General features: G+C 39.2%; 1 protein-coding gene across 4 annotated transcripts in view; it reads left to right on the top strand.

The window, feature by feature from the left end:
• Positions 1-25541, top strand: part of LOC122539418 (ellis-van Creveld syndrome protein-like) — a 48397-nt gene extending 22856 nt beyond the window's left edge. The window contains exons 11-20 of one of the 4 annotated variants that reach the window (XM_043674236.1): positions 1540-1638; positions 3793-4005; positions 7069-7178; positions 9263-9473; positions 9899-10099; positions 14957-15101; positions 16230-16341; positions 20434-20542; positions 22947-23037; positions 24917-25541. In XM_043674236.1, the coding sequence (XP_043530171.1) occupies positions 1540-1638; positions 3793-4005; positions 7069-7178; positions 9263-9473; positions 9899-10099; positions 14957-15101; positions 16230-16341; positions 20434-20542; positions 22947-23037; positions 24917-24990 (1365 nt within the window). In that variant the 3' untranslated portion in view covers positions 24991-25541. Of the gene's footprint in view, positions 1-1539; positions 1639-3792; positions 4006-7068; positions 7179-9262; positions 9474-9898; positions 10100-10940; positions 11124-14956; positions 15102-16229; positions 16342-20433; positions 20561-22946; positions 23038-24916 lie in introns of those variants that run through there. The other 3 variants (XM_043674235.1, XR_006309075.1, XR_006309074.1) reach the window with 3 other exon arrangements.
• The last annotated feature ends 95 nt before the right edge of the window (positions 25542-25636 follow it).

Genomic DNA, 25636 nt, shown 5'->3' with positions numbered 1-25636 from the left:
AAAGCTTTATTGAGCTTGATCCTTGAGAACAAAATTATTGAAATCTCCCAGGATGTGGCAGACACTGGAAAACAGAAGTAGGAGCGAATTACTGCAGATGCTGAAAACAGTGCTGAAAACAAATGTTGGAAATCACAGCAGGTCAGGCAGCATCAGTGGAGAGAGAGCAAGCTAATATTTTGAGTCTAGATGACTTTTCATTAGAGCTGACGTGAAATGTCTGATGGGGAAAGTGAGGACTGGAGATGTTGGAGATCAGCATCAAAAAGTGTGGTGTTGGAAGAGCACAGCTGGTCAGGCAGTGTCTGAGGGGAAGGAGAATTGAAATTGAAGAGTTATCTTGACTCAACATTAGCTTGCTCTCTCTCCATGGATGCTACCTGAACCACTGAAATAGGCACTGGTCTATCTTCAATAGCTCAACTGTTTGAAGACTTCAGGAAGATTTCATGGAAAACATTTGCCCTTTGTTTTACCATTGCGCTCCAGCTGTACCTGGATCTACATGAAGATTACATTGTTGAAAAAAGAGCTTAATAATTTTTGCTGTCTTTTAGGTTGCAGGGAAGGCTCTGCATGAACTGCATTTAGTTCTACCCAACTCCTGAAAGGGGTCCCTAAGTAGTCACTTGGCCTCTCGTTAACATATGGAGCAGATGCCAATTTTAAGGGAACTGCTGGCATGCCTGAATGTTATCTGATTCCAATATTGCTCTAGAAGCATTTGCATTGTCTTTGGATGCAACGTATATACTTCCTGGGAATTTGATCATTTTGACCCCTGTTTCATACTGATAGAACTCACACAATGTCAACCAATTTCTTCCTTCCTATTCTGTAAATTTCCTCCCTGGTGTAAAGTTTTCTGCATGAGGAGTTATGTTGATTAATGTTCAGTCACTTGTACAAAGAGTCTAAGTGTCTGAGCATTAAAAAGCCTATTGACAGACCACCAGATAGATTGAGTTGTAGCTGGGGAAGTTTCAGTCATACTTTTTTTTGAACTGGATTCGATTGTAATCCTGCACGCTTCTGTGTTTTGACACAAGACAAACAACATGCTAGAGAAAGTGGTTGTTGAGTTAACATAATAAAGCAAAGAAGTGTGGATGCTGGAAGTCAGAAACATGCAAAAACACAAATTGCTGGAGAAACTCAGCAGGCCAGGCAGCATCTGTGAAGAGAAAATAGAGAGTTAACATTTCAAGTCCAGTAACCCTTCTTCAGAATTGACCACAAATGCTGCCAGACCTGCTGAGTTTCTCCAGCAGTTTCTGTTTTTGTGAATGTTTCCCTTCATGCTGAATTTGGATATTTCAAAAAGAGATTTTTATTTTTGTGTCTCTGTGAAAATGTTGTGACAAATGTGCTGTGCTACATTTTTCTCTCTGTAGATCTTCAGAATAATGTCTCCTTCAGCTATTTAATTCTTTGTGGATTCTAAAATTAATTAGAACAGATTACGAGCAGATTGAATGAAGACATTTCACTTGTTTGTTGATCGCTTGACATAACGTAATATAGTTGTGAATTTTATAGAGTTATCATGAGCTCGCAGAGAGACACAGACAGACCCGCTATGACGTTGAGGACAAAGAGGATCGTAATGATGTCAAGGCAATTACTAAGCTGTGGAAGGTAAGGATCCATTAAATCTATTTCACAGATTATCCCTACATAGATTTCAGTTTTTGACACATTTTACAAAAAAAATTTAAAAGGTTTTATTCTACTGACTGAAACTTAAGGAGTGTAAAGTTTCAATAGCATTCCAGTGCTGCAATAGGCTTTTCCTGATTTAAAGCAAAGGATTTAATGATGTACCATTTCTTGTTCGGTCATGACCTTTATAGCCTCAATTTATTATACGCTGCCATAAGTCATGATTACTGTTTAGCACTGATTAAGTGCTTATGGACTGATAGTACATTTACTAATGGTATAATAGGTTTTGAAAATCCACAATGGGCCACTCCTCCCTATAAATGGTAAGTTACACCCTTTACAAACCTTCACCACCAATTTTGCAGCTGAAATTGAATATGCATGTGGTTCCCGACTTATGTTTACCTTAGAAACATTCGTACTTAGGAACAAGATTCCATATTACTATTAATTTTAAGAATCTGATAGGTGAGTGTTCACCCGTGCTTATGAACAGGTATTGTAATCAATTGTGTTCTGACTTGTGTACAAATTGACTCACAAACATACTCCTGAACAGAATCCATTTGTAAGCCAGGGATTGCCTGTAGCATCAGATCTGGATGCATAACCAAAAATGCTTCATGAAATTGAAAACATATAGAATTGTTTTACTTAGTTATTACCAACCAGTCCTCCCTCAAATTTGTGGTTCCACTCCTGAAAATCTTGATTTTAAATGAATGGACTTAAGTGATTCAGGGGTTCCTGTAGAAATCAAAGATAAACTTGAGGTTAGGTTCCTTCGGGCATTTCCTTGCCCAGAAAAACAAATGTGCAAGTTGCAATACAAGACCATGCATGTACAGCACTGAGCATTCCTAACTGAAATAACTTACAAAATAAAATATAGAATAAATGCAATACATTGGCCAAGGGGAAGCAATGCCAGGAGGCAAGCTGAACAAGGGCAGCATAGAAAGAAATGCTGTGGGATAGGGGGAAAAGGCAGCATTGAGGGGATAGGCAACACCTGGAAGTAACAACAGTGAAACGGAAATGATCCAATTTATAGAAACAACTCAAAGAAAATCATTGAGATTCAAATGAATTTACTTGAAGTGGAGCAACACAAAATTGAGGATGACCTGCATTTGTACTTTTCCAGATGAGGATTGTCTATTCAAGGAAGTGAGATATTTTGTTTCTGTTCCCTGGAAAAATTGAATGTTTTGACGGCGACTTAAGTGTAGAGTTTTGTGGAGAGTATAGCTGCTTTAACTCCAAACGTCACAGAATCATGGAAGTTTATAGCATTGAAAAGGCAATTCATCCCATCATATCTAGGCCTGGCTCCTGTTGAAGCAATCTAATGTCAATCTTACCTCCATGTTCTTTCCCTTACCTGTCAAACAGATTTGTGTAACATTATGCAGCAGTGTGATATTTCCATGTACTTTACCAGCCAGCCTTTCTTCTGGTTGAGTGTGTCTAACAGTTTATTGCAACATCTGCTGTAGTATGCAAAGTCCCATTCTGTAGTCCTGCAGCATTAGATTAAGATTGCTTCAATTTATTTCACCTTAGCTATCATAATCAGAAATCTGGGGAGACTTGTCTATATCACTAATACTCAGTTTTTCGAGGTGAGGGAGCTGCGTATAAACTGGTGTGTCGCACAGTCCTTAAATTAACCAATTATTTTCAAGCCTGCATTCAAAATATTTGTCATGTGTGAGTAAAGTGAAATCATAAATTTGAAATGTATTGGGATCATTTTCTAATTTTTTGCCTTCATTGAGAAGTCTCCTACACTAGTATCACACATCATAAATCCAGATGTTGTACATGATTTCCATATTTATTTTGTTCAGAAGTTTGTACACAGCACTTTCCCATGTTTTGCATGCTTCTAGTGGGTGAGGCTATTCACTAACAGCATGAAGTGAAAATAAATCCTTTTTAGTTTCATCAAAAGCTGTAGAACCAAATGTGAGATTTGGACAGAGTGGATTTCACTTTGCAAACATTTGAGTTGAAAATTATTCTTTGGTGTTTTCCTGGTTGGTTTCAACTTCAGAAAATTGAAACTGCTGTTGTCTTACTAAAGTAGACACATAGCAAAATAAGAACTGCTGTATCATACAGAATCTGCATTCTACATCATCACGGACTCTGGACATACTGATTGAGGAGCTCTTCACAGAAACCCTACCAAAACTAGCCAGTGTATCGTTATCTGCAATGGAATCTCTAAGAAGCCGTCTGCTGCAAGACCTAACAGCAAGAAAAAAAGCAGCAGCAGCAGAAAGAAAACAACATTTGAAACAGTTTCAAGAAGAACTGGCCCAACTGAAACAGGTATGCAAAATAAATTATTGGCAGTCCCTTTTTTGTTTCGTAATTCTCTTCCATTCTATTTTGCCCATTTCCACATGTCAGTGACCAGTATTCAGGTTATTAATTATTTGACCAGGTACTTGAATTAGTTAGAGATTAAATGGTTAATCAAAAGAAATAAATTGGTGTATGAGGAAAGCTAGCTAGAAATGTAAAAGGGTGTAACAAGAGTTTCTACAGGTAACTAAAAAGTGAAAAGGGAAATATTTTTGTCCTGTAAAGAACGAAAATGGTGAGTAAGTACATAATGAAGAAATGTCAGATGAAATTAATTAGTGTTTTGCTTCTGTTTTTGCTATAGAGGGTACAAAAAACATCTCAGTAATAGCTGTCATCATGACATGGAAGGAAGAGAAAACCTTTGTCAAGTTACCATTGCTAGGGAAGCAATGCTGAACCAATTAATGGGGCTTCAGGCTGATAGGTCCTTGGGTTCTGATGGATTTCATCCTAAGGTCTTAAAAGAGGCAGCTGATCAGGTAGCAGATGTATTGGTTTTAATTTTCCAAAGTTCACTAGATTCTAGAACTAGCAATGAATTCTTCTGTTCAAGAAGAAAGGGAGGTGGTTAAAAAGGAAACTAACAGCCAGTAAGGTGGATATCTATCATGGAGAAGATGTTAGAATTGTTATGATCCCAGATGATGTTATTACTGGTCATGTCAGATTCCTGACACAAATCTGAGTTTATGGATCATATTTTGTTCATTTTAATGTGGTGGTCTTCCACTCAAATGCAGACATGCAATGTTGTAGATTATTTTAACAATAATTCAATATTTATTACACAAATGAAATGAAGATAACAAAGAATAAACCAAACTCTTCACATAGAAATACAGTTTAAAGGATTTCAAAACACAGTAAAAAATATAATCCCAACACTATAATTTTACAGAACTCAAACACCAGAGAATTCTCCATCCTATTGTATCTATAGATTTGATTTAACAGTTTCTTCCAATCCCCAGTGTTTGATCACCTCTTCCTTGATTATTCTCACAACTGAGCTGAGACTTTCTCAGCTTCAAATAACCCATTCAGAGTGCTAATCAAATACTTCTAATCTGAAATTTCAACTGAAAATTTAACACTGCGGTAATGTATATCCTAACCATTCTAAGCTAACACGTTTCTTCAAAAAGAAACTTCAATCAGTACTTCTGCAAATTGACTCAAAAAGCTGAGGGGCTTTCCACTAAGTAAAATAAATAATTTCTTTTTTATAAATGAAAGCAAGCTAATCATTCTCGGGTCTCTCTCCCCCTCTCTCTCTCTCTCTGTCATTTATATTGGTTTATTCAAAGTGATCATGAAGAGTCAACATGGTTTTGTGTTTAAACAATTTACTATTGTTCTTTGAAGTGGTAACATATTCTGTGGAAAAAGGATAGCCTGTAGATTAACTGCACTTGGATTTGACAAGATTTCGCATCAAAAGTTATTGTGTAAAGTAGAAGCAGTTGGTATAGAGGATAATCTATTGTATGGTTGGCAGAAAATAAGGAGTATGACATTTTTTATGATTGACTGGAGTCTTATTAACAACTTAGATGAGAGAAGCAAAGGCATAGTAGATAATTTGCTGCTAATACAATGATAGATAGGAACGTGTGATGTGAAGAGACATGAGGAGGTAACAGAATTCGAGGTGCAGAGTGATCTAGGTTTTCTAGTGAATGAGTCGAAAGAAAGTTAGCATGCAAGTATAACAAGTAATCATTAGAGTTAATGGAACGCTATCCTTTATTACTAGAGGAATTGATCAAAATAACGATGTTATGCTTCAGTTATTTCGGACATTGATGAAACAATATTTTGAATATTGTGTACAGTTTTGGTCTCTTTATTTAGGGAAAGTTGTAAATAAATTGAAGATGTTTCAAAGGAGGTTTACTAGATTGATACCTAGAATTAGCAGCTAGTCTTACGAGGAAAGATTGGACAGACTGGGTTTGTTTTCAATGGAGATTAGAATAGTGAAGTGTCACTTGATTGAAAGATATAACATCCTAAATTCTTTTGACAAGGTAAATGTGAAATTGATATTTATTCATGTGGGTTAGTGTAGAACCAAGGGCAGAACTAGCAGAACTGTTTTAAAATGAGGACAGGGATTGGAAGAATTTTTTCTTTGTGGGTTGTGCACTATTGAATTCGCTAAGGGGAAAGATTTAAAAGGGACCTAAGTGGCAACTTTTTCACGCAGAAGGTGGTGAATGTATGGAATGAGCTGCCTGAGTAATTGGTGGAGGCTGGTACAATTACAACATTTAAATGGCATCTGGATGGGTATATGAATAGGAAGGGTTTAGAGGGCGTCAGGCCAAGTACTGGCAAATGGGACAAGATTTGTTTTGGATATCTGGTCAGCATGGGAGAGTTGGACCAAAGGGTTTGTTTCATTAGATTAGATTAGATTACATTACATTACAGTGTGGAAACAGGCCCTTCGGCCCAACAAGTCCACACCGACCCGCCGAAGCGCAACCCACCCATACCCCTACAGTTACCCCTTACCTAACACTACGGGCAATTTACCATGGCCAATTCACCTGACCTGCACATCTTTGGACTGTGGGAGGAAACCGGAGCACCCGGAGGAAACCCACGCAGACACGTGGAGAACGTGCAAACTCCACACAGTCAATCGCCTGAGGCGGGAATTGAACCCGGGTCTCTGGCGCTGTGAGGCAGCAGTGCTAACCACTGTGCCACCGTGCCGTTTCCATGCTGTACATCTCTATGACCTCAGAAGACAGTGGAAACAGCATAATTGAAAAGTTTTAATGGGGAGATAGATAACTTTTGATTTCTTTGCTGATCAAAAGTATATCAGGAGTAGATGGAAATGTGTCACAAAGTCACATAAACAGGTCAGCCATGACCACCTTGAATGCTAAAGTGGACTCAGGCAGCTGAATGGTCTACTTTTAGTTGAGATTTATGTATTTGTATAGGTGGGTACTCATTTTGAAAGTACAGACTTTGTGTGAAAATTCCATCTCTCAATGCAAAAACTAGGTATGGATGGATGAGAAAGTAATCAACTCGGTGAAACAGAAATATCTGGTCGATAAGCAGGAGAAGATCATTCAAGGATTCCTACTGAGGCAGAGTGACCTAGATGAGAAGTAAGTATGAATTATTTAATGGTGACCAAATTGGAAAGTTACTCATGCCATTATGTGATTCAATTAAACTATTCCTCTATATTTTCTTTATTCATTAACTTTTGTTTCCTTGAATGTTCTGCCCTTCACTTAAAAGTGCAGAAATCTGGCTGATGTCAGCTATGACCATTTTGTCTTATGCAACTCTGCCATATTCGGTGATACAATTAGTTGCTGAAGCAATATAAGTGTTTTGTTTTTCTTTCCCAGATGTGCTTATTTTTATAAGATCATAATGTATAGGAGCAGAAGTAGCCCATTTATCCCATCGAGTTGTTCAAGGAGATCGTGGCTAATCTGATAATCCCCAAGGTGGCTACTTATGTTTGCTCCCCATACAAAATAACTTAGCTGAATCACCTCATGAGAACCCAGTTTTAACTGGTTCTTAGTTAAGGTGATCTTTCAAGCAAGCAAACCTGTGCTGAAGGCTGGCATCTATGAATGTTAAACTACATATTTTAATTTAATGACAACTACGAACTAACTTAGGCTTGTACAAAATACAAATTCAGTATTTCTTACCCAATGATGCACACACAGGGTCTTGCTGAGATGCTGTTTCAAAATGGCATACCTCTCTGTCCAAGAACTTGTTTGTTTATTTAGGATTTAGACCAGAAGTGTTAACATCAATGCAAGTTTTCATAATTAAGTTTGATACCATTATTCTCTCACTTGCAATGAACTTGCAAGCAGGAATCTTTGGATTTAATCTTGTGTTCCTTTGCTGATTTTAGCTTAGAACTGCTGAGATCAGAGCCTTTAGTATTGGCTAAAACACAAGTCAGGAGGTGTGTACCTTTAAAAAAGCAAAATACAGTGGATGCTGGAAGTGCATAGAATCATGCAGCATGGAAACAGACCTTTAGTCCAACTAGTCCATGTTGACCATGTTCCCAAACTAAACTAGCCCCACTGGAGTCTAAATTTGGCCCATATCCCTCCAAACCTATCCTATCCAAATGTCTTTTAAGTGTTGTAACTGTAGCCACATCCACCACTTCCTCATTCCACACAATAACCACTCTCTGCGTAAAAAGAAATGCTCCTTATGTCCTTTTTAAAACTTCCTTCTCTCACCTTAAAAGCATACCCACACCCGAGGGAAAAGATTTTTGCTATACACCCTATCTATGTTCCTCATGATTTTATAAATCTTTATAATGTCACCCCTCCGCCTCACTCTCCAATGGAATAGATCCCAGTCTTTCTAACCTCTCCTTATAACTCAAACTTTCAATTCCGGGCAATAGCCTGTAAATCTTTTCTGATTCCTCTCTAATTTAATAACATCCTTCCTATAGCAGGACAACCAGCACTGTGCACAGTACTCAAGAAGAGGCCTCACCAGCATCCTGTACAACGTCAGCATCAAGTCTCAACTCCTGTACTCAGAGGTCTGAGCAACGAAGGCAAACATGCTAAACACCCTCTTAACCACCCTGTTTACCTGTGATGCAAGTTTAAAAGAATTACGTACCTGAACTCCTCGGTCTCTCTGATCTACAACATTACCCAGGGATCTACTATTAATTTTATAAGTCCTGCCCTTTTTTTGTTTTATGAAAATGCAATACCTTACATTTATCCAAATTAAACTCCATCTGCCACTACTCAGCCCATTGACCCAGATGATCAAGATCTCTTTGTAATTGTTTATAACCTTCTTCATTGTCCACTATACCACCATAACAAGAGTCATATCAAATTCAAACATTTAATTCTATTACTTTGTCTAGAAATGCTGCCAGACCTGCTAAATTTCTCCAGCACCTTCTTTTAAGTTTGGGTATGGACTGAGTCACCTTGTGCTAAACAGGACAACGCGTTTACTTTCTGAATCATTGCTGAAGCTGTCTACTATACTCTAACAATAAATGGCAAAGTTTATCTGCTTCCTCATTGTGGACACATACAAATCCTAGTTCAATTCAACTGCCCCTGTGTGCCCAAGGCATTGGAGAACCTGTGGTGCTAAGAACCAAGCACTGTCTGAATAATCTGTGTATGTGATCACTTTTTGCACTTACTCATTCTTCCAGGGTTTCTGAAGGCATTATTCTGGAGCACCAGGTAGCTTTACAACCCATGGTTAGGCAGCTAACTCTGAGGCACTTCAGTCTCATGATACTCAAAGAAATGAAGCTTTTCAAGGCAAAATGTCTACTCAATGAACTTGAGGAACAACGGATGAAGGAACCCCCTATTTGGGATCAGTTTGAGGATGGAAACATGAAGCTACAGGATAATGAGGTACAGAACTAATCTGTCGAGAGTGTGGTGCTGGAAAAGCACAGCCGGTCAGGCAGCACCCGAGGAGCAGGAGAATCGATGTTTCGGGCATAAGCCCTTCATCAGCCCTGACCTGCTGTGCTTTTTCAGCACCACACACTCAACTCTGATCTCTAGCATCTGCAGTCCTCACTTTCTCCACACAAATAATATGCACCATCTGTTTGCCAAAGTTAATGATAATAAATAATCGCCACTGACAGTTGAGCTTTAGTTTTCTAGATTTACTTGTCAGTAATGTAACATTTAAGGTTAACAGGTAGTAGATATAGAAGAAGGGTTTTATTGTATATGTGTGTTTGGATTAGGGGAAGGCAAATCATTCATTATATATCTTCAAATGTTTGCCTCTGACAGTTTTTTGGATTTTGTTTATATTTCAAAAGATGTCCAAATTCTCAGAAGAACAGCGGAAGCTGTGGAAAAAGGCTGAAATATTAATTCACCAACAGCTGGCTGCAGAATCTCAGGTTTTCATGGATCTTTTACAGCAGCACATGGCACAGGAGATTGGCCGTGCTCTTACCCATCAAGCCAGAGTGCACTCACTCAAGCAAAACCATGATGACAACAGGCAGAAACTTAAGGTGATATTCGTTAGAAGCTAACGTAGCCTTGCATAATTGGTCTCAGATTTCAATTCCTATAAACCAATTCAATGCAAAATTCATACATTGGACTGGTTAACACAGCTCAAGAATAGATATTTAAACTTTGCATTCCTTATTTCAGCCTGGAGTCATCACCTGGATAATGATTTGGGGTTATACTAGACTGTCACAAAAATGAGTATTTTGTGAATATTTGCATACTGGCTCACATGTTTCAGTATACAATCTTCTATTTTAAGAATTAAAATTTAACCAGTGGAAATGAGATAAATGAAATTAGTGCAAGCCTGCAGTCTATTATAGTGAAAAGGTTGGGGTCATCTTGACTTTAGCAATTAACAACTCAAAAGGTAATGATATAAAACAACATGTGGATTTATGCAGTTACAGAACTGGTGATATGAAATCTGCAATCTGCAATAATGACAATCCATAGAGATGCTTTTGTTTTGGGAGTTGGAATTAAATTAGTTCCAACATGTGTGTTGAACCCAGATGATTATAAAACCCATTTATTTAATAAGATCTAAACAGAAATTTTAAACAAAGGAATAATTTATCTAAATGTCAGTTTGAGAACACTTTAGACCAGGCTATATAAAAGTTTATATGAGTGGAGCTTTGGAGATAGTCTGTTTAAATTTATTTGGGTCCTTTAGTTTCACTTTGGATCTTGGGTGATTTGTAGCTCACTAACGAATGGCCATAGTACATGGCTGTTAGGTAGACCTGGATTGTAAGCAGAGTAGAACCCTGAGATCAGCGTTCACCTTGCGAAATATGGGTGAGTCTTAATCTCTGCTTACATTTTATGAAGGAGCAGAAACTGGAATATTGCCTAGCATGAAAGTTTTCGGAGAATCTAGAGTGGTCCTCCACAGAGTCTTGTGAAAAAGAAAATAATCAGCTGGAAAGTATTCAGAAAGTAACCAGAACAAGGGACAAGCTATCCAAGTCAAGAGAGGGTAAATGAAGAGGGTACCTCTGATAATCACTACAGGTGAGGAGAATTCTGCAGAGGACTGTGGCAAACATCTGGGTGGTCCCTACGGAAATAAAGGCCTTTAAGCTTGATGTATCTTATAAAGACATTATTGGGGAATGTAAGAATTAAACAGAGTGCACATACGTAATTGTGAGCCATAATGTTAGTAGTGGTCATTTTGTTTACTTTTCTACACATTACAATTAGAACATAGAACAATACAGCACAGAACAGGCCCTTCGGCCCTCGATGTTGCACCGACCTGTAAACTAATCTAAGCCCACCCCCCTACACTATCCCATCATCATCCATATGCTTATCCAAGGATTGTTTAAATGTCCCTAATGTGGCTGAGCTAATTACATTGGCAGGCAGGGCATTCCATGCCCTTACCACTCTGAGTAAAGAACCTACCTCTGACATCTATCACCCCTCCATTTGCAGCTATGCCCCCTCATACAAGCTGGCGTCATCATCCTAGGAAAAAGACTTTCACTGTCAACCTATCTAATCCTTTGACCAGCTTATATGTCTCTATCAAATCCCCTCTTAGCCTTCTTCTTTTGAATGAGAACAGACCCAAGTCTCCCAACCTTTCCACATAAGGCCTTCGCTCCAGACCAGGCAACATCCAGGCAAATGTCCTCTACACCTTTTCCAATGCTTCCACATCCTTCCTGTAATGGGGCAACCAGAACGCTACACAATATTCCAAGTGCGACCACACTAGCATTTTGTACAGTTGCAGTATGACATTACACCTCTGGAACTCAATCCCTCCACCAATAAAGCCTAACACATAGTGCTGTTAAGACATACAATCAACCTGGGTGGCAACTTTCAGGGATCTATGTACATGGACTCCAAGATCCCTCTGCACATCCACACTACCAAGAATCTTTCCATTGACCCAGTATTCTGGCTTCCTGTTATTCGTCCCAAAGTGAATCACCTTGTTTTGTTCAGAAATGTGAAATCTTATAGCAGAGGCGAAAACTGGTTGTTTGGAATTTTTAAAAATTGTTAACACTTTTTAAGTAGACCATAACAATAGAGAAATAAATTTACCGTTAATGGAATAAGTGTAGCAGTTTAGAGTTGGACTAATGTATAAGGAGATACAGTCTCTTTGTTTTTGTGACATTGCCTGAAATAGTGCACCAGATACAGTAGAGGGTGCTCTTCTGCATTAAACATATCAAGGGTAATTCTACACAAAAAAGGAAAAGAACTGCGGATGGTGGAAATCAGAAACAAAAACAGAAATTACTGGAAAAACTCATCAGGTCTTGCAACATCTGTGGAGAGAAAGCAGAGTTGACCTTTTAGGTCTAGGGAACCTTCTTCAGAACTCGGTAATTCTACCTTTGTGATAGTGAGATCAGTGATATTGGAATAGTCTCTCACTATACACCGTGTCCAATTGGAAAAGCAAGGGAGATATGTTGAGAGTTACCAGTTTGATGTTATCCATTTTACATGATTAGCAAAAGCTAAATTCATTCCCACTCCATTTTGATGTCAAATCAATGTGCTACATAATCTTCATCTTGAATCCATCATACTGAAGGATGGTGAAAACATAACAAAATTGTCTTCCACACCTGGCACTTCAACTTTGTTTGGATCTAGGTAGAGACCAGTATCTTTTAGGAAGAAATTCAAATTCCTAATCATTAACTGAGAAAAATATATAACATGATTTGACATGTTAAACAAAAATCTTTATGGTACAGGAGTTAATTAACGAAAGCAGCACTAGCTTAACATTATGTTGTGTAAACAGATACACTTTGCAGAGTTCAAATTTTACTTCCATCCAAGAGTTCCCCTACATTCTGTAGGATCTTTAGCGTTCATTTAGTTCTGGACCCAGGATATGCCATAGCTGTCTTTACTTAGCTCTTCCATTGTGTTCCAGCTGTACTCCATGATGCAAGATTTCTTGGATCCTTTAACTAGCATCCAGCTAGAAAAGCCTCCTTTGTTACCTCACAGTTATAGACTCCTCAGATCAAGCATGGGGCTCACTGCATTCGTTATGGCTTCAGATCTGAAAATCCCTTTGGTTTCTGAAAACCTTTTGCTACTAGTCCACAGCTCTTTTAAAATCGCAACTGGTGACAGTTTTCTCTATTCTGATTCTAGCAATTAACACAAATCAACTGTCTTTTCTGTCAAAGTCACAGGGGCAGCACCAAAACTTTAGTCCCATTCACATCCCTTAGCTTTATATAGCAATAGGATACATCTGGGATTTTCAAAATAGATATATAAGCTTGTCAACTTTACCTTAATTGTGCGCATTTGAGTATTTGGGACTCATATGAATAAGTTCCAACTTTCATTGTGAAAAATATGGACTTTCTGTCTCCACCAAAATGTCCAGAAAAAGTTGTGCATTTTTTATATTTTGCTGTCAGTGCTTCTTTGATCTGGGGATATTATGCACATAATTCAAACCTCACCGATTTATGCCAAAAATTTAAAGGCTTTTTTGAGGAGCTTTGAGGCTACCCATCTCCTGTAGAAAAAACACTATAATCTGAGGTATGAATACCCCTTACCACTATCCCACAAATAAAAAAAGATTTTCCTTTGAATTTCCAACCACATTAGAGTGTCTACTGGCTTATCAAGTGTCTTCAATTTTCTTATATTTGAACATTTCAGTCTTCAACCTAGAAGTTATGTTCTAAAACATACGACTGATATTTTTTAACAACAGTCAGAGAATTTGAGTGCAGAGGTCTGTGGGCCATGAGAAATTTTTGTTTATGAAAGGTTTCATTGCCAGAATTACAACTCTGGAAAATTTACCCTGATGTCTCAATAAATTCTTCAGGTTCTGGATGTAAGTTAGCTTGCTGAGCTGGAAGGTTTGTTCTCAGTCATTTCGTCACCATACTAGGTAACATCATCAGTGAGCCTCTGGTGAAGCACTGGTGGTATGGCCTGCTTTTTGTTTATGTGTTTAGGTTTCCTTGGGTTGGTGATGTCATTTCCTCTGGTGATGCCATTTCCTGTTTTTTTTCCTCAGGGGTGGTAAATGGGATCCAAGTCAATGTGTTTGTTGATAGAGTTCTGGTTGGATTGCCATGCTTCTAGGAATTCTCATGTGTGTCTCTGTTTGGCTTGTTCTAGAATGGATGTGTTGTCCCAGTCAAAGTGGTGTCCTTCGTCATCTCTATGTAATGATACTAGTGAGAGTGGGTCATGTCTTTTTGTGTCTAGTTGACGTTCATGTATCCTGGTGGCTAGTTTTCTGCCTGTTTGTCCAATGTAGTGTTTGTTACAGTTCTTGCAAGGTATTTTGTACATGGCACTAGTTTTGTTTGTTGTCATTTATAGGGTCCTTCAAGCGTGTTGGTGGGTTTGTGGGCTACCATGATGCCAAGAAATCTGAATAGTCTGGTAGTCATTTCTGAGATGTCTTTGAGTAAGGGGAGAGTGGCTAGGGTTTCTGGACACATTTTGCCTGCTTGTTTCTAAGTCATTACCACTAGTGCTTCACCGGAGGCTCACTGACAATGTTACCTAGTATGGTGACAAAACGTCTGAAAACGAACCTTCCAGTTCAGTGAGCAAACTTGCATCCAGGACCTCAACCTGAGCTACAAATCTTCAGGTTCCTTGAACTAAAAGACGTGAGATTACCTTACTAATTTTCTCATCAAAGTTTGAGTCTGCATAGATATTTATAATTAATTTTTTGAATCGCAATGTTAAATATCAAGGTGTATTTAAAATTAAGCTAATGCACTGACATTGTGTGGAATTGTTTTTTCTATAATATTTAAGGCATAATTATACAAATCTTAACTTGCATACATTCAATTTCTTTGAAGAATCTATTAGTGGAGAGAGCAACTGAAAGTGTCTATGTGACAATGGAAGGTATAACCAATCTAATCCAGAACTATTACCAGAAGATAGAAGAAATCATGGATCTGTATCGAAAAGACAAAAAGATTCAGCTGAGTATCCTGCAAGGTCTTGATACTTTTCCATTCTTCCTATAGTTTTATGTGTATGGGTTTTTTTTCATGGGATATGGGTGTCACTGGCTGGGAGAGAATTTATTGCCTATTCCTAAATTCCCTTGAACTGAGTGGTTAGCTAGGGCTATTTCAGAGAGCATTTAATGGTCAATGACATTGCTCTGGATCAGGGGTTGCATGTAGGCCAGACCAGGTAAGGATGGCCGATTTTCTTTCATAAAAGACATTGTTAAACCAGGCAAGCAACACTTGAAACATGGCTGCTATTAGGCTAGTTTGTAATTCCAAATTTTTAATTAAATTTGAATTTTTCTGTCTGCCATTTCAGAACATTAGACTTAGGCTCTGGATTTCTAGTCCAGTCACATTATCACTGCACCACAACTTCCTCTTAGTCGAACAATGATTTTAAAAATAGATTTGTAGTATTTTGAGACACATGTTCTCCCTATAGTGGTCAGGTTTAACTGAGAACATGTTGACTGTCCACAGTGAATCACTGGAAATAAGCAGACATTATTAATGATAATGTTAAGAAAGCAAAGGCAATGGTATTTCCATTTGATTTTTTAAATTTCCATTTTTATTCAGTTCATAATATATGTTTTGAAAAATTTCAGGTATAATATGTTCGGTCGAGTGAATGACTGCAATATGTTGAAAATGTAACCAATTCATTTAGTCAATATCAATTAAACTGTTAGCTGCAGGACCAATCCTACAATGTGTTAGTGTTATATCACTTGCATATTAGTTCTCAAATTTGGACTTTCAATAGAGTTGTGGACACATTATACAGCTTCAGTAGTTTTGTTGATAAAAAGAGCTGCACCTGTTATGATAGATTTTCATCTTGTGCTTATCAGGACAATTCACAAGAAATCCAATGTAGAGAAAAGAAATAATTCATACTTGGGATATTTTGTGACAGAAGTTGCCATGTCCATACAAGTTATTGTTGTGTAGACATTTGTTAACAAAGGAAAAGGAAATGATGCCTTTACACAATCAATATGATGTTCAGTATTTCAAATTTTGTAGTGGAGTCTTTTCTTGGTGTTTGCAATTGCTGTGATGTAGTGAGAGTTGAAATTTTAAGTGATGTGTGTTGTTTAAACAGAAACGTTTAAAGGACAAAAACTCAGCAAGGAAGAAGCTTTGGAAGACAACCTGAACACAGACTTAGTCAGTGTGAAAGCAAATCCGCTTCTACCCAGAAGAATTCAGCACCAGTGAGTAAAATTTTAGATTGTGATCTTTCACTGAGATTTTAACAGTGGGAAAATTAATGCAAAACCGTTTGGAAACTACACTATCTGTGAATATTGCATGGTTTGGTGTGTTTAGTTGATTTCATTCTTAAAGACCCAGCATGTTTTTTGTAAAGCTGAATTTTGAGATAAGGCAATAGTGATCTGGTATTACGTGGTCTCCTCTACATCAGGGAGACAGGACGACTTCTTGCGGATCGTTTCAGAGAACATCTCTGGGACACCCGCACCCTCCAACCCCATCGCCCTGTGGCTGAACACTTCAACTCCCCCTCCTACTCCGTCAAGGACATACAGGTCCTGGGCCTCCTCCACCGCCAAACCGTTACCACCTGATGCCTGGAGGAAGAGCGCCTCACATTCCGTCTTAGGACCCTGCAACCACATGGGATAAATGTGGATTTCAACAGCTTCCTCATTTCCCCTCCCCCCACATTATCCCAGGCCCAAGCATCCAAGTTGGCACTGTCCTCTGGACCCGTCATCACTGCCCCCTCTGACCTATCACCTTCTCCCTCACCTTTATCCACATATTGCTTTCCCAGCTACCTCCCCCCAACCCCAACCCCCTCCCATTTATCTCTCAGCCCCAACCCAAAAGTCACATTACTGATGGAGGGCTTTTGCCTGAAACGTCAATTCACCTGCTGCTCGGATGCTGCCTGATCTGCTGTGCTTTTTCAGCACCACACTCTTGACTCTGGTATTACATCAGTGCTGATAATAACATAAACTTTGTAAATGAAAATAATCTAGTGTTATGGTGCATTTTTGTCACCACTTGTTCTGTTTGGTTTGAATTTCTGTAGTTGTTTATCTGATTTAACTTATTCATTTCCAAGGAATGCAGAGATAGTTTCTGAATTCAAACAATTTATTTATAGAAGTGTAAAACTTTGTACAACTTAATGAAGTTAAGACACCATGGTTCTGATTTTCTTTCTCTGTCTGTGTCACTGAATTGGGAGAAATCTCAGCTCCACAAACAAGACTATTAAAAGTGGCTACCCATATTTCGATTTTTGATATAGATTTGAGGATTAACTAAACTGGCAGTCTGCCCAGATCACCTGGGGAAAGTCATTTCCGCCACCTCCAAACAGACGCCACCACCAAGGATATATTTCCCTCCCCACTCCTATCAGCATTCCGGAAAGACCACTCCCTCCACGACTCCCTCGTCAGATCCACACCCCCCACCAACCCAACCTCCACTCCCGGCACCTTCCCCTGCAACTGCAAGAAATGCAAAACTTGCGCCCATACCTCCCCCCTTACTTCCCTCCAAGGCCCTAAGGGATCCTTCCATATCCGTCAGAAATTCACCTACACCTCCACACACATCATTTACTGCATCCGCTGCACCCGATGTAGCCTCCTATACATTGGGGAGACAGGCCACCTATTTGCAGAACGTTTCAGAGAACACCTCTGGGGCACCTGCACCAACCAACCCCACCGCCCCTTGGCTGAACACTTTAACTCCCCCTCCCACTTCGCCAAAGACATGCAGGTCCTTGGCCCATCGCCAGACCATGGCAACACGACGCCTGGAGGAAGAGCACCTCATCTTCAACCTAGGAACCCTCCAACCACAAGGGATGAATGCAGATTTCTCCAGCTTTCTCATTTCCCCTCCCCCCACCTTTTCTCAGTCCCAACCCTCAGACTCATCACCGCCTTCTTGACCTGCAATCTTCTTCCCGACCTCTCTGTCCCCACCCCCTCTCTGGCCTATCACCCTCACCTTAACCTCCTTCCACCTATCGCATTCCCAATGCCCCTCCCCCAAGTCCCTCCTCCCTACCTTTTGCCTTAGCCTGCTTGGCACACCCTCCTCATTCCTGAAGAAGGGCTTATGCCCGAAACGTTGATACTCCTGCTCCTTTGATGCTGCCTGACCTGCTGCGCTTTTCTAGCAACACATTTTTAAGCTCTGATCTCCAGCATCTGCAGTCCTCACTTTCTCCTAGAAAGTCTATGAGATTGCCTGGTTCATGAGGCAGCTTGATCAGAACTGCCTGAGGAGGCTCCAGTATTAGATTAGATTAGATTCCCTACAGTGTGGGAACAGGCCCTTCGGCCCAACAGGTCCACACTGACCCTCCGAAGAGCAACCCACCCAGACCCATTCTGCCAAAACTTTACCCCTGATTAATGCACCTAACACTACGGGAAATTTAGCCTGGCCAATTCACCTGACCTGCACATCTTTGGACTGTGGGAGGAAACCGGAGCACCTGGAGAAAACCCACGTAGACACGGGGAGGATGTGCAAACTCCACACAGATAGTCGCCCGAGGCTGGAATCGAACCTGGGACCCTGATGCTATGAGGCAGCAGTGCTAACCGTGCAAGGTTTTCCTAAAATAAAGAATTAAATGAAAAACACCCTTTTACCCACACCCCGTCATTCTCGATGCTGAATCGAACCTGGGACCCTGATGCTATGAGGCAGCAGTGCTAACCACTGAGCCACCGTGCCGTGCAAGGTTTTCCTAAAATAAAGAATTAAATGAAAAACACCCTTTTACCCACACCCCGTCATTCTCAATGCTCCACCCATGCCAACCTCTGATCTTTCAGCCACTCCCATGTCCCCCCATAGTCCCTGTACCATCTTGTGTTTTTCTCCCATTGTCCTTCAAATGCCAAGATCATCTCATGGTACATTATAGCTCCTATTTTCTACCCATCACTGTTTGTCCTCCATCTCTAGACCCACGCACCTATTATCCATCATGAGCATTAATCAGCAGGCATCATTCAGTTGCTCTGCTGTATTTTTTTATATAACTTGTAATATGTTTTACTGTTTTAAATAAACACACCATTAATCAATCTGCAAGGAGTGATTGATCCTTAGTCTAATATCATTATGTGACATGGTAACTAGTGCTGGACTTTGGTTATTTCCAAGGTTTAAACAATAGTGTGATAAATCCACCAAAAAGACTATACGAAACAGCAAATTAGAGTGCATAATGTGAAAAATCCACTGAAGTCTATATGCCTTTAGGAAAGCAGCAGGCACAGAGCCCAGAAAAAACATGTTTAAACTGACTGCTGGATTGGAGCTGAAAGAATTTTGTTTTCAAAGCTAAAACAAACCCGTCAGACCCCGTGAAATAATTCACAGAATCATAGAATCCGTACAGCGTGGAAGCGGGTAATTGACCCATTGAGTCCACACCAACTCTCTGAAGAACACTCCAGCTAGACCCACTCCCCTACCCTATCCCTGTAACCCTGCTTTTCCCAGGGCTAATCCACCTGGTTGCACATCCCTGGATACTTATGGGCAACTTAGCATAGCCAGTCCACCTAACCTGTACATCTTTGGACGGTGGGAGGAAACCAGAGCACTCAGGAAACCCACGCAGACACTGGGAGAATGTGCAAACTCCACACAGACAGTTACTCAGGTCTCTGGCACTGTGAGGGAGCAGTGCTAACCACTGAGCCACTCTGCCATTCTGACACCTGGAAACCTTTCAGTAAAATTTGGGAATTTTTTTGGAAAATTGGCGAATCTGGGGCTGCCAGAAGAAGATGAAATGGAAGAAGATGAGCATTCATCGTTTTCTTTTGCGTTAAAGAGAAATTAAGAAAAAAAATTACTGTTAATGAAGACTGAGTAAATTTAATAATTTTGAAAATCCTTAGAAAAAGAGTCAGTGACGTTATGTACCAGCATTTCCTCCCAGTTAAATTGAATTAGTTGTTGCTCATAGCTGAATGAAGAGTAATTTTGTGTTCATCCCTCTATAATATATGCATCTGATTATTCTGAACGATTCTAACATGCTAGCATGCTGGATTTCATCAATGTATGCTAAAATAACAGTACCTTCTTGTATTCAGACATTTAATAATGTTAAAGACTTTAGGTAGTATAAGCTATTGTATACTTCAGAGATAACTGCTATGAGCATCACTATCCTATCACTATATAGCCTAATAGATAAGGCTGTACAATTCATTTAACAGAAACTGGGAGAGTAGAGCATTTAACTTCAATATAAGTGTTTCTGTCTCTATTTTTGCTAACAGATTGGTGCTCTGGCAGAAAAGGACTATATCCATGTTATTGCTTGAAGAGGAGACAAATATGGAGTTCCTAATACAGAGGACAGTGCTGCTTCATCAACTGAAGGAGCAGGTTGATTCACACTTAAAGGTGTAAAACAGTGGTCATCATAAACAAAGTAGCAATTCTGTGTTATTAGTTTATTAATGCTTCTGTAAGGCATTCATTGCCCACTGTTTTTGTGGAGACATTAAGCAATTTAAAATAAGACTAATACGCATTAAAATCTTGGCTATCTTAAGAAATTCAGCTCAGTAGTTTTTAGGTGTTGTATGGAAAAACAACCAGTGAAATTGAAAGAAAAAAGTAATCAGCAATAGGGTGCATCAGCAGCTTGATGCAGGATTTCATTTAATTTATTAAGTTGCTCCTCAGCTAGTTAACAAAAACAGATAGCTAACAACAGTATCATTACAAATTCTGCAGGACTAATACTTGTGGCTTTCCAAATGAAATTTAATCAGATATAACTGACAGGATGAAATTAACAAATCATATCCACCCATAACTTATAGCCTAGTTTAGCTTAAGTTGTACAACTCAGAAGTTTTTTTTTAAAAACACTTACACCACAATATGTGCTGAACTAGATCAATGGAAATCAATTAGATCAACAGAGACAGAAATATGACAATTCGAAGAGTTGACGCAAATTATGAAAAGGGCAATTCAATTGAATAGTCTTCTGCTCTCTCTTTAGATTGACTACTTCTGCAAATACACTTGTCAGCACTGGATGATGACAGAATATTGATGTGATAGGTCTATTTTTAGTTCTAGAATGAAATGGAACTTTGAAGACAGGCCAAAACTGTGCCATTGATTTCGATATTAATGCCTGTTCCATCTTCACCTTATTTCAGTATAGGAATGTGAGGAGGTCACTTGCCTTGCTTGAAAAGGAGGTGGTATGTGGAATAGGACAAAGGTGTGGCACGGTGGGTAGCAACATTGCCTGTAAGCAGTGGATTTAGGCTCCACTCTCAGACATGATGGTTAAGGAAGGTACATTCATAATGCTGTCAAGCAGTTTGAATATCAACTTGTAAATATTTCCAACACAAGCCACCGCTGTCAGTAAGAGCAGACGAGATTCATGGTCAGCATGCTACTGCAAGAAACTACAGCTTCCACCATTGTTATTCAAAACTCCACTCTACAACATGCATGTAGGAATATATGATTCGGAGATGCCGGTGTTGGACTGGGGTGTACAAAGTTAAAAATCACACAACACCAGGTTATAATCCAACAGGTTTAATTGGAAGCACACTAGCTTTCGGAGCGACGCTCCTTCATCAGGTGATTGTGGAGGGCTCGATCGTAACACAGAATTTATAGCAAAAATTTGCAGTGTGATGTAACTGAAATTATACATTGAAGAATTGATTGTATAATTTCAGTTACACCACACTGCAAATTTTTGCTATAAATTCTGTGTTACGATCGAGCCCTCCACAATCACCTGATGAAGGAGCGTCGCTCCGAAAGCTAGTGTGCTTCCAATTAAACCTGTTGGACTATAACCTGGTGTTTGTGATTTTTAACTATGTAGGAATATATGTTGCCATAGCAACTTTGGGTTTCTTGCAAGGCCATTCGGATGGATGGTCTGTGGATCAGAGAGTGCCTACAGCACATGGTTCAGACCTAATTCCATCTGTGCCAGACTGGGAACTTGCCTCCGTACCCTACCCAGATGAAGCTCTTGGTGCTGTGGATCAGACCTGCCACCAGGCAGAGAACTGAACAAGATATCAAGATAAAGCTGGGGTATTGTGGTTCATCAAAGACACACATCTGCTCTCCTTAAACCTTTTAAAACAAAATGTATCCACGCCTCAAAACCAAAATGTTCATTCTGCATAAAGCAGCCCAGTTGTTCAGGGTGGCCTTGCATTTCTTGAGAGGCCCTTATCATTTAATAATGATCATACTTTCTAGGGGCTTATATGGAATTGGGTGTTTTACAGACATTGTTTGCGTATCAGGCATAACCCTTTTGTTTCCTCTTCCAACTTGAAAATAGGCAGTTTCAAATGCCAGTATTTTAATTTTTTATCTTGCAAAATCAGGTTGAGTGACAGAATATTTTTGTTGTGTTTCAATACTTGGAACTGTAATCCAGCAGTTTTTCCTCACAATTTCAATGTTAACGTGTCATTTAATGACATTGCATGAATTTTTATTTTTTATAAAGACATGAAATGCTTGAATTGGGGAATGGAAGAGTTTCTATTGAAGCCTAGTACTAAAGCTCCTATATTTCTGCAAAAACTTCAGAAGAACTGCCTTTTTGTTCTAGACTGACAGTTTTTGCATTTGCCACAATACTTGTCCTGGAATCTGAATGAAATTGTTAATGCAGTGCCATTTGATACCAAGTTAGTGATTGTTTTAAATTGTTATTTGGATTTCACATAGGAAAGGTTTGCCCTTTGGTAACATACTTTCTGTTTCTAAATTCACTTTTTAGGTAGCAGAAAAGAAATTCATGTCACAACTTGCTGCTTTAGCAAGAGTTCCCAAAGCTGATTGGAAGATGCTGGAGAAGAAATTCCTTTCAGGTAGTTACCTATTCTAATTTTATTTAAATGTTTAAAATCTCAAGAGTTCTGGACCTTCTTTGAGTTGAGATTGACACTAACTAAATGCAGAGATTCAAGAACAAATGAAAATCACAGTTGCTTCATTCTCAATATATAGCCAGGCACTTTCTTACCTTCTGCTTCTGTAGAGGATGTTGTATTTGTTATTTAGCAACTTATTCCATTTTACTTAATATCCTATGTGTGTGTATATGGCATGTGATGTGCTAAATTAAATGTTGCGGAATGTGATCTGCTATTTTTTTTCTATCCTCCGCCTATCACATTTCTAAACTCTCCATCCTTTATGCCTTGAATATTTCACTACAATGCAAATATACAACGGTCTTAGCCAACAACTTTTCAGTCCAACTGTATGCCTTCCCATCCATAACATTGAAACCTCCCTGTTCCTTATGATCGTGGCTGTGCGGGTTAGTGAAATCTGCAGCTTTTAGCATTTTTGTTCGTTCTAAACTTTTCCAATCAATCCCATTGATGGTATTGCCCATTTCCATCTTTACCTGCCCAAATATAACTCGTACTTCTTGAGAAATGGCTTTTCTTTTCAACCTATTATATGTGGCAATGGATAGAAAGGGGCGAATCCATGAGCTGAGCTGAAGCTAATGTATAACACACCCATTGGGTGGAGCACCAGTTAGAGGCCCTTTGGTCAGAGAGCGTTCAGAGAGCTAAGCCTGCTCATGGAGACACACTGTCTTTTTGATCTCTTTTTTTATTATCCTAAGATAAATGGGCTTCTGCTAAGATTAATTCATAGTTCATCCCTCACTGCTAACTACTAGAAAGCCCCTAGGCTAACAGAGGAAGTAGTACTGACAGCAGCATTCTACCTATAGTAACCAGACCTTGCCATCGCAATTACAACCCCCATCTTTTGATCACCTCAAATCAACAGTGACATACATGTAAAAAAATTATGTTGATGGCACCAGTTTTACCTAACCTATTAATTCCTTATCTTTATTTCAAGTGAAAGAGTAGTGTCAATAATTACATGTCCAAAATCATGTTATGATGGGCCAGAACATACAATTCCTAAACACAGGCAAGTTTGAAGTTGTCCTCATTTCATTTTCTTCTCCCAGGTGCTTTCTATAGCTCTGACTATTATGGTATATTATCTGTATCTTGTCTGACTCCAAACTAATGTCCAGAGCACTTTCAGTATGCACAATTTGACCTGCTTTCATTGACAGCAAGAACACCATTCCTCCACACCATTGATGACTCAGCCACAAAGTCTCAGTCTCACATCATTCCAACCCACATCCAGTTTCAAAACATCTGCTCCTTAATAACAGATAAATAAGTAATATAACCTGTTATAATCCTCTGATGTGTATAAAATAGCTGTTTTTCTCTGTTACCATATACAGCAATATGGAATGTCTACTTAGGTTTGAAAATATGTTTAAGTCTGTGTTCAAATGTAAAATGGTTATTATAATCTAGATAACATTTAGAAGCAGCACTTAAAAACTTTCCCAAATCAGTGGTTAGCACTGCTGCCTCACAGCACCAGGGTCCCAGGTTCAATTCCAGCCTCGGGCAACTGTCTGTGTGGTTCGCACATACTCCCCGTGTCTGCGTGGGTTTCCTTCAGGTGCTCCGGTTTCCTCCCACAGTCCAAAGATGTGCAGGTCAGGTAAATTGGCCATGCTAAAATTGCCCATAGTGCTAGGTGCATTAGTCAGAGGGAAATGGGTCTGGGTGGATTACTCTTTGGAGGGTTGCTGTGGACTGGTTGGGCCGAAGGGCCTGTTTCCACACTGTAAGTAATCTAATCTAATCATTTATTCTCAATGTAAAATGTTTGTACTTTTCCAAACAGGACCTACAAGTGGAAGATGTAAAAGGAACCCAAAAGTTACCTATTTTTGCAAACAACTGAGTGAAACCACATAAAAACAGCAATGGGATTATGCTGTCTGACCATTGTGCAATATTGCAGTATGCTACTACATGGTTCCACTCTCAACTTTTATACCAGTGACTGTGACCAGCATTAGTTTTATTTTCATATTGGATCACACATTCACAGAATTGTTATGGGACAGAAGGAGACCAATCAGCCCATCATGTCTGCACTGGCACTCTGACTTAGTGTCAAACTCCTTCCACGCCTTGCACATCAATTCTCTACAATAATTAACTAATACCCTCCTGAATGCCTCAATTGAACCTCCCTCTGTCATATTTCCAGGCAGCGCATTCGGAATCTCCATGGAAACATTTCTCATCTCATAATTGTTTCTTTTAAAAATCATTTTAAAATTGTGCCCTCTGGTTCTCAATCATTTTACAATGGGAACAATTTCTTCCTATCTACTCTGACTAGACCATCATGACTTCTCAATCTTTGTATGTGTCAAATACTCTGGATCAGTAAATCATCTGGTCCTGATTGTGCTCTTACCATCATCCTAATTGTTTTATTTCTAAACTTAATTTCTGTTTTTTATCCTCATTTCAATCTGTCTTACACTTAATCCATCTTCTCATATTTTCCTCCCATCCTTCAGAACAAAGTTCCATCTTCTTACCCTCTGCC

Source organism: Chiloscyllium plagiosum, chromosome 32 (assembly GCF_004010195.1).
Source record: "Chiloscyllium plagiosum isolate BGI_BamShark_2017 chromosome 32, ASM401019v2, whole genome shotgun sequence".
NCBI classification, from domain to species: Eukaryota; Metazoa; Chordata; class Chondrichthyes; order Orectolobiformes; family Hemiscylliidae; genus Chiloscyllium; species Chiloscyllium plagiosum.
The sequence above is the reverse complement of the archived record's forward strand: the minus strand, read 5'-3'. Positions and strand labels throughout refer to the sequence as shown.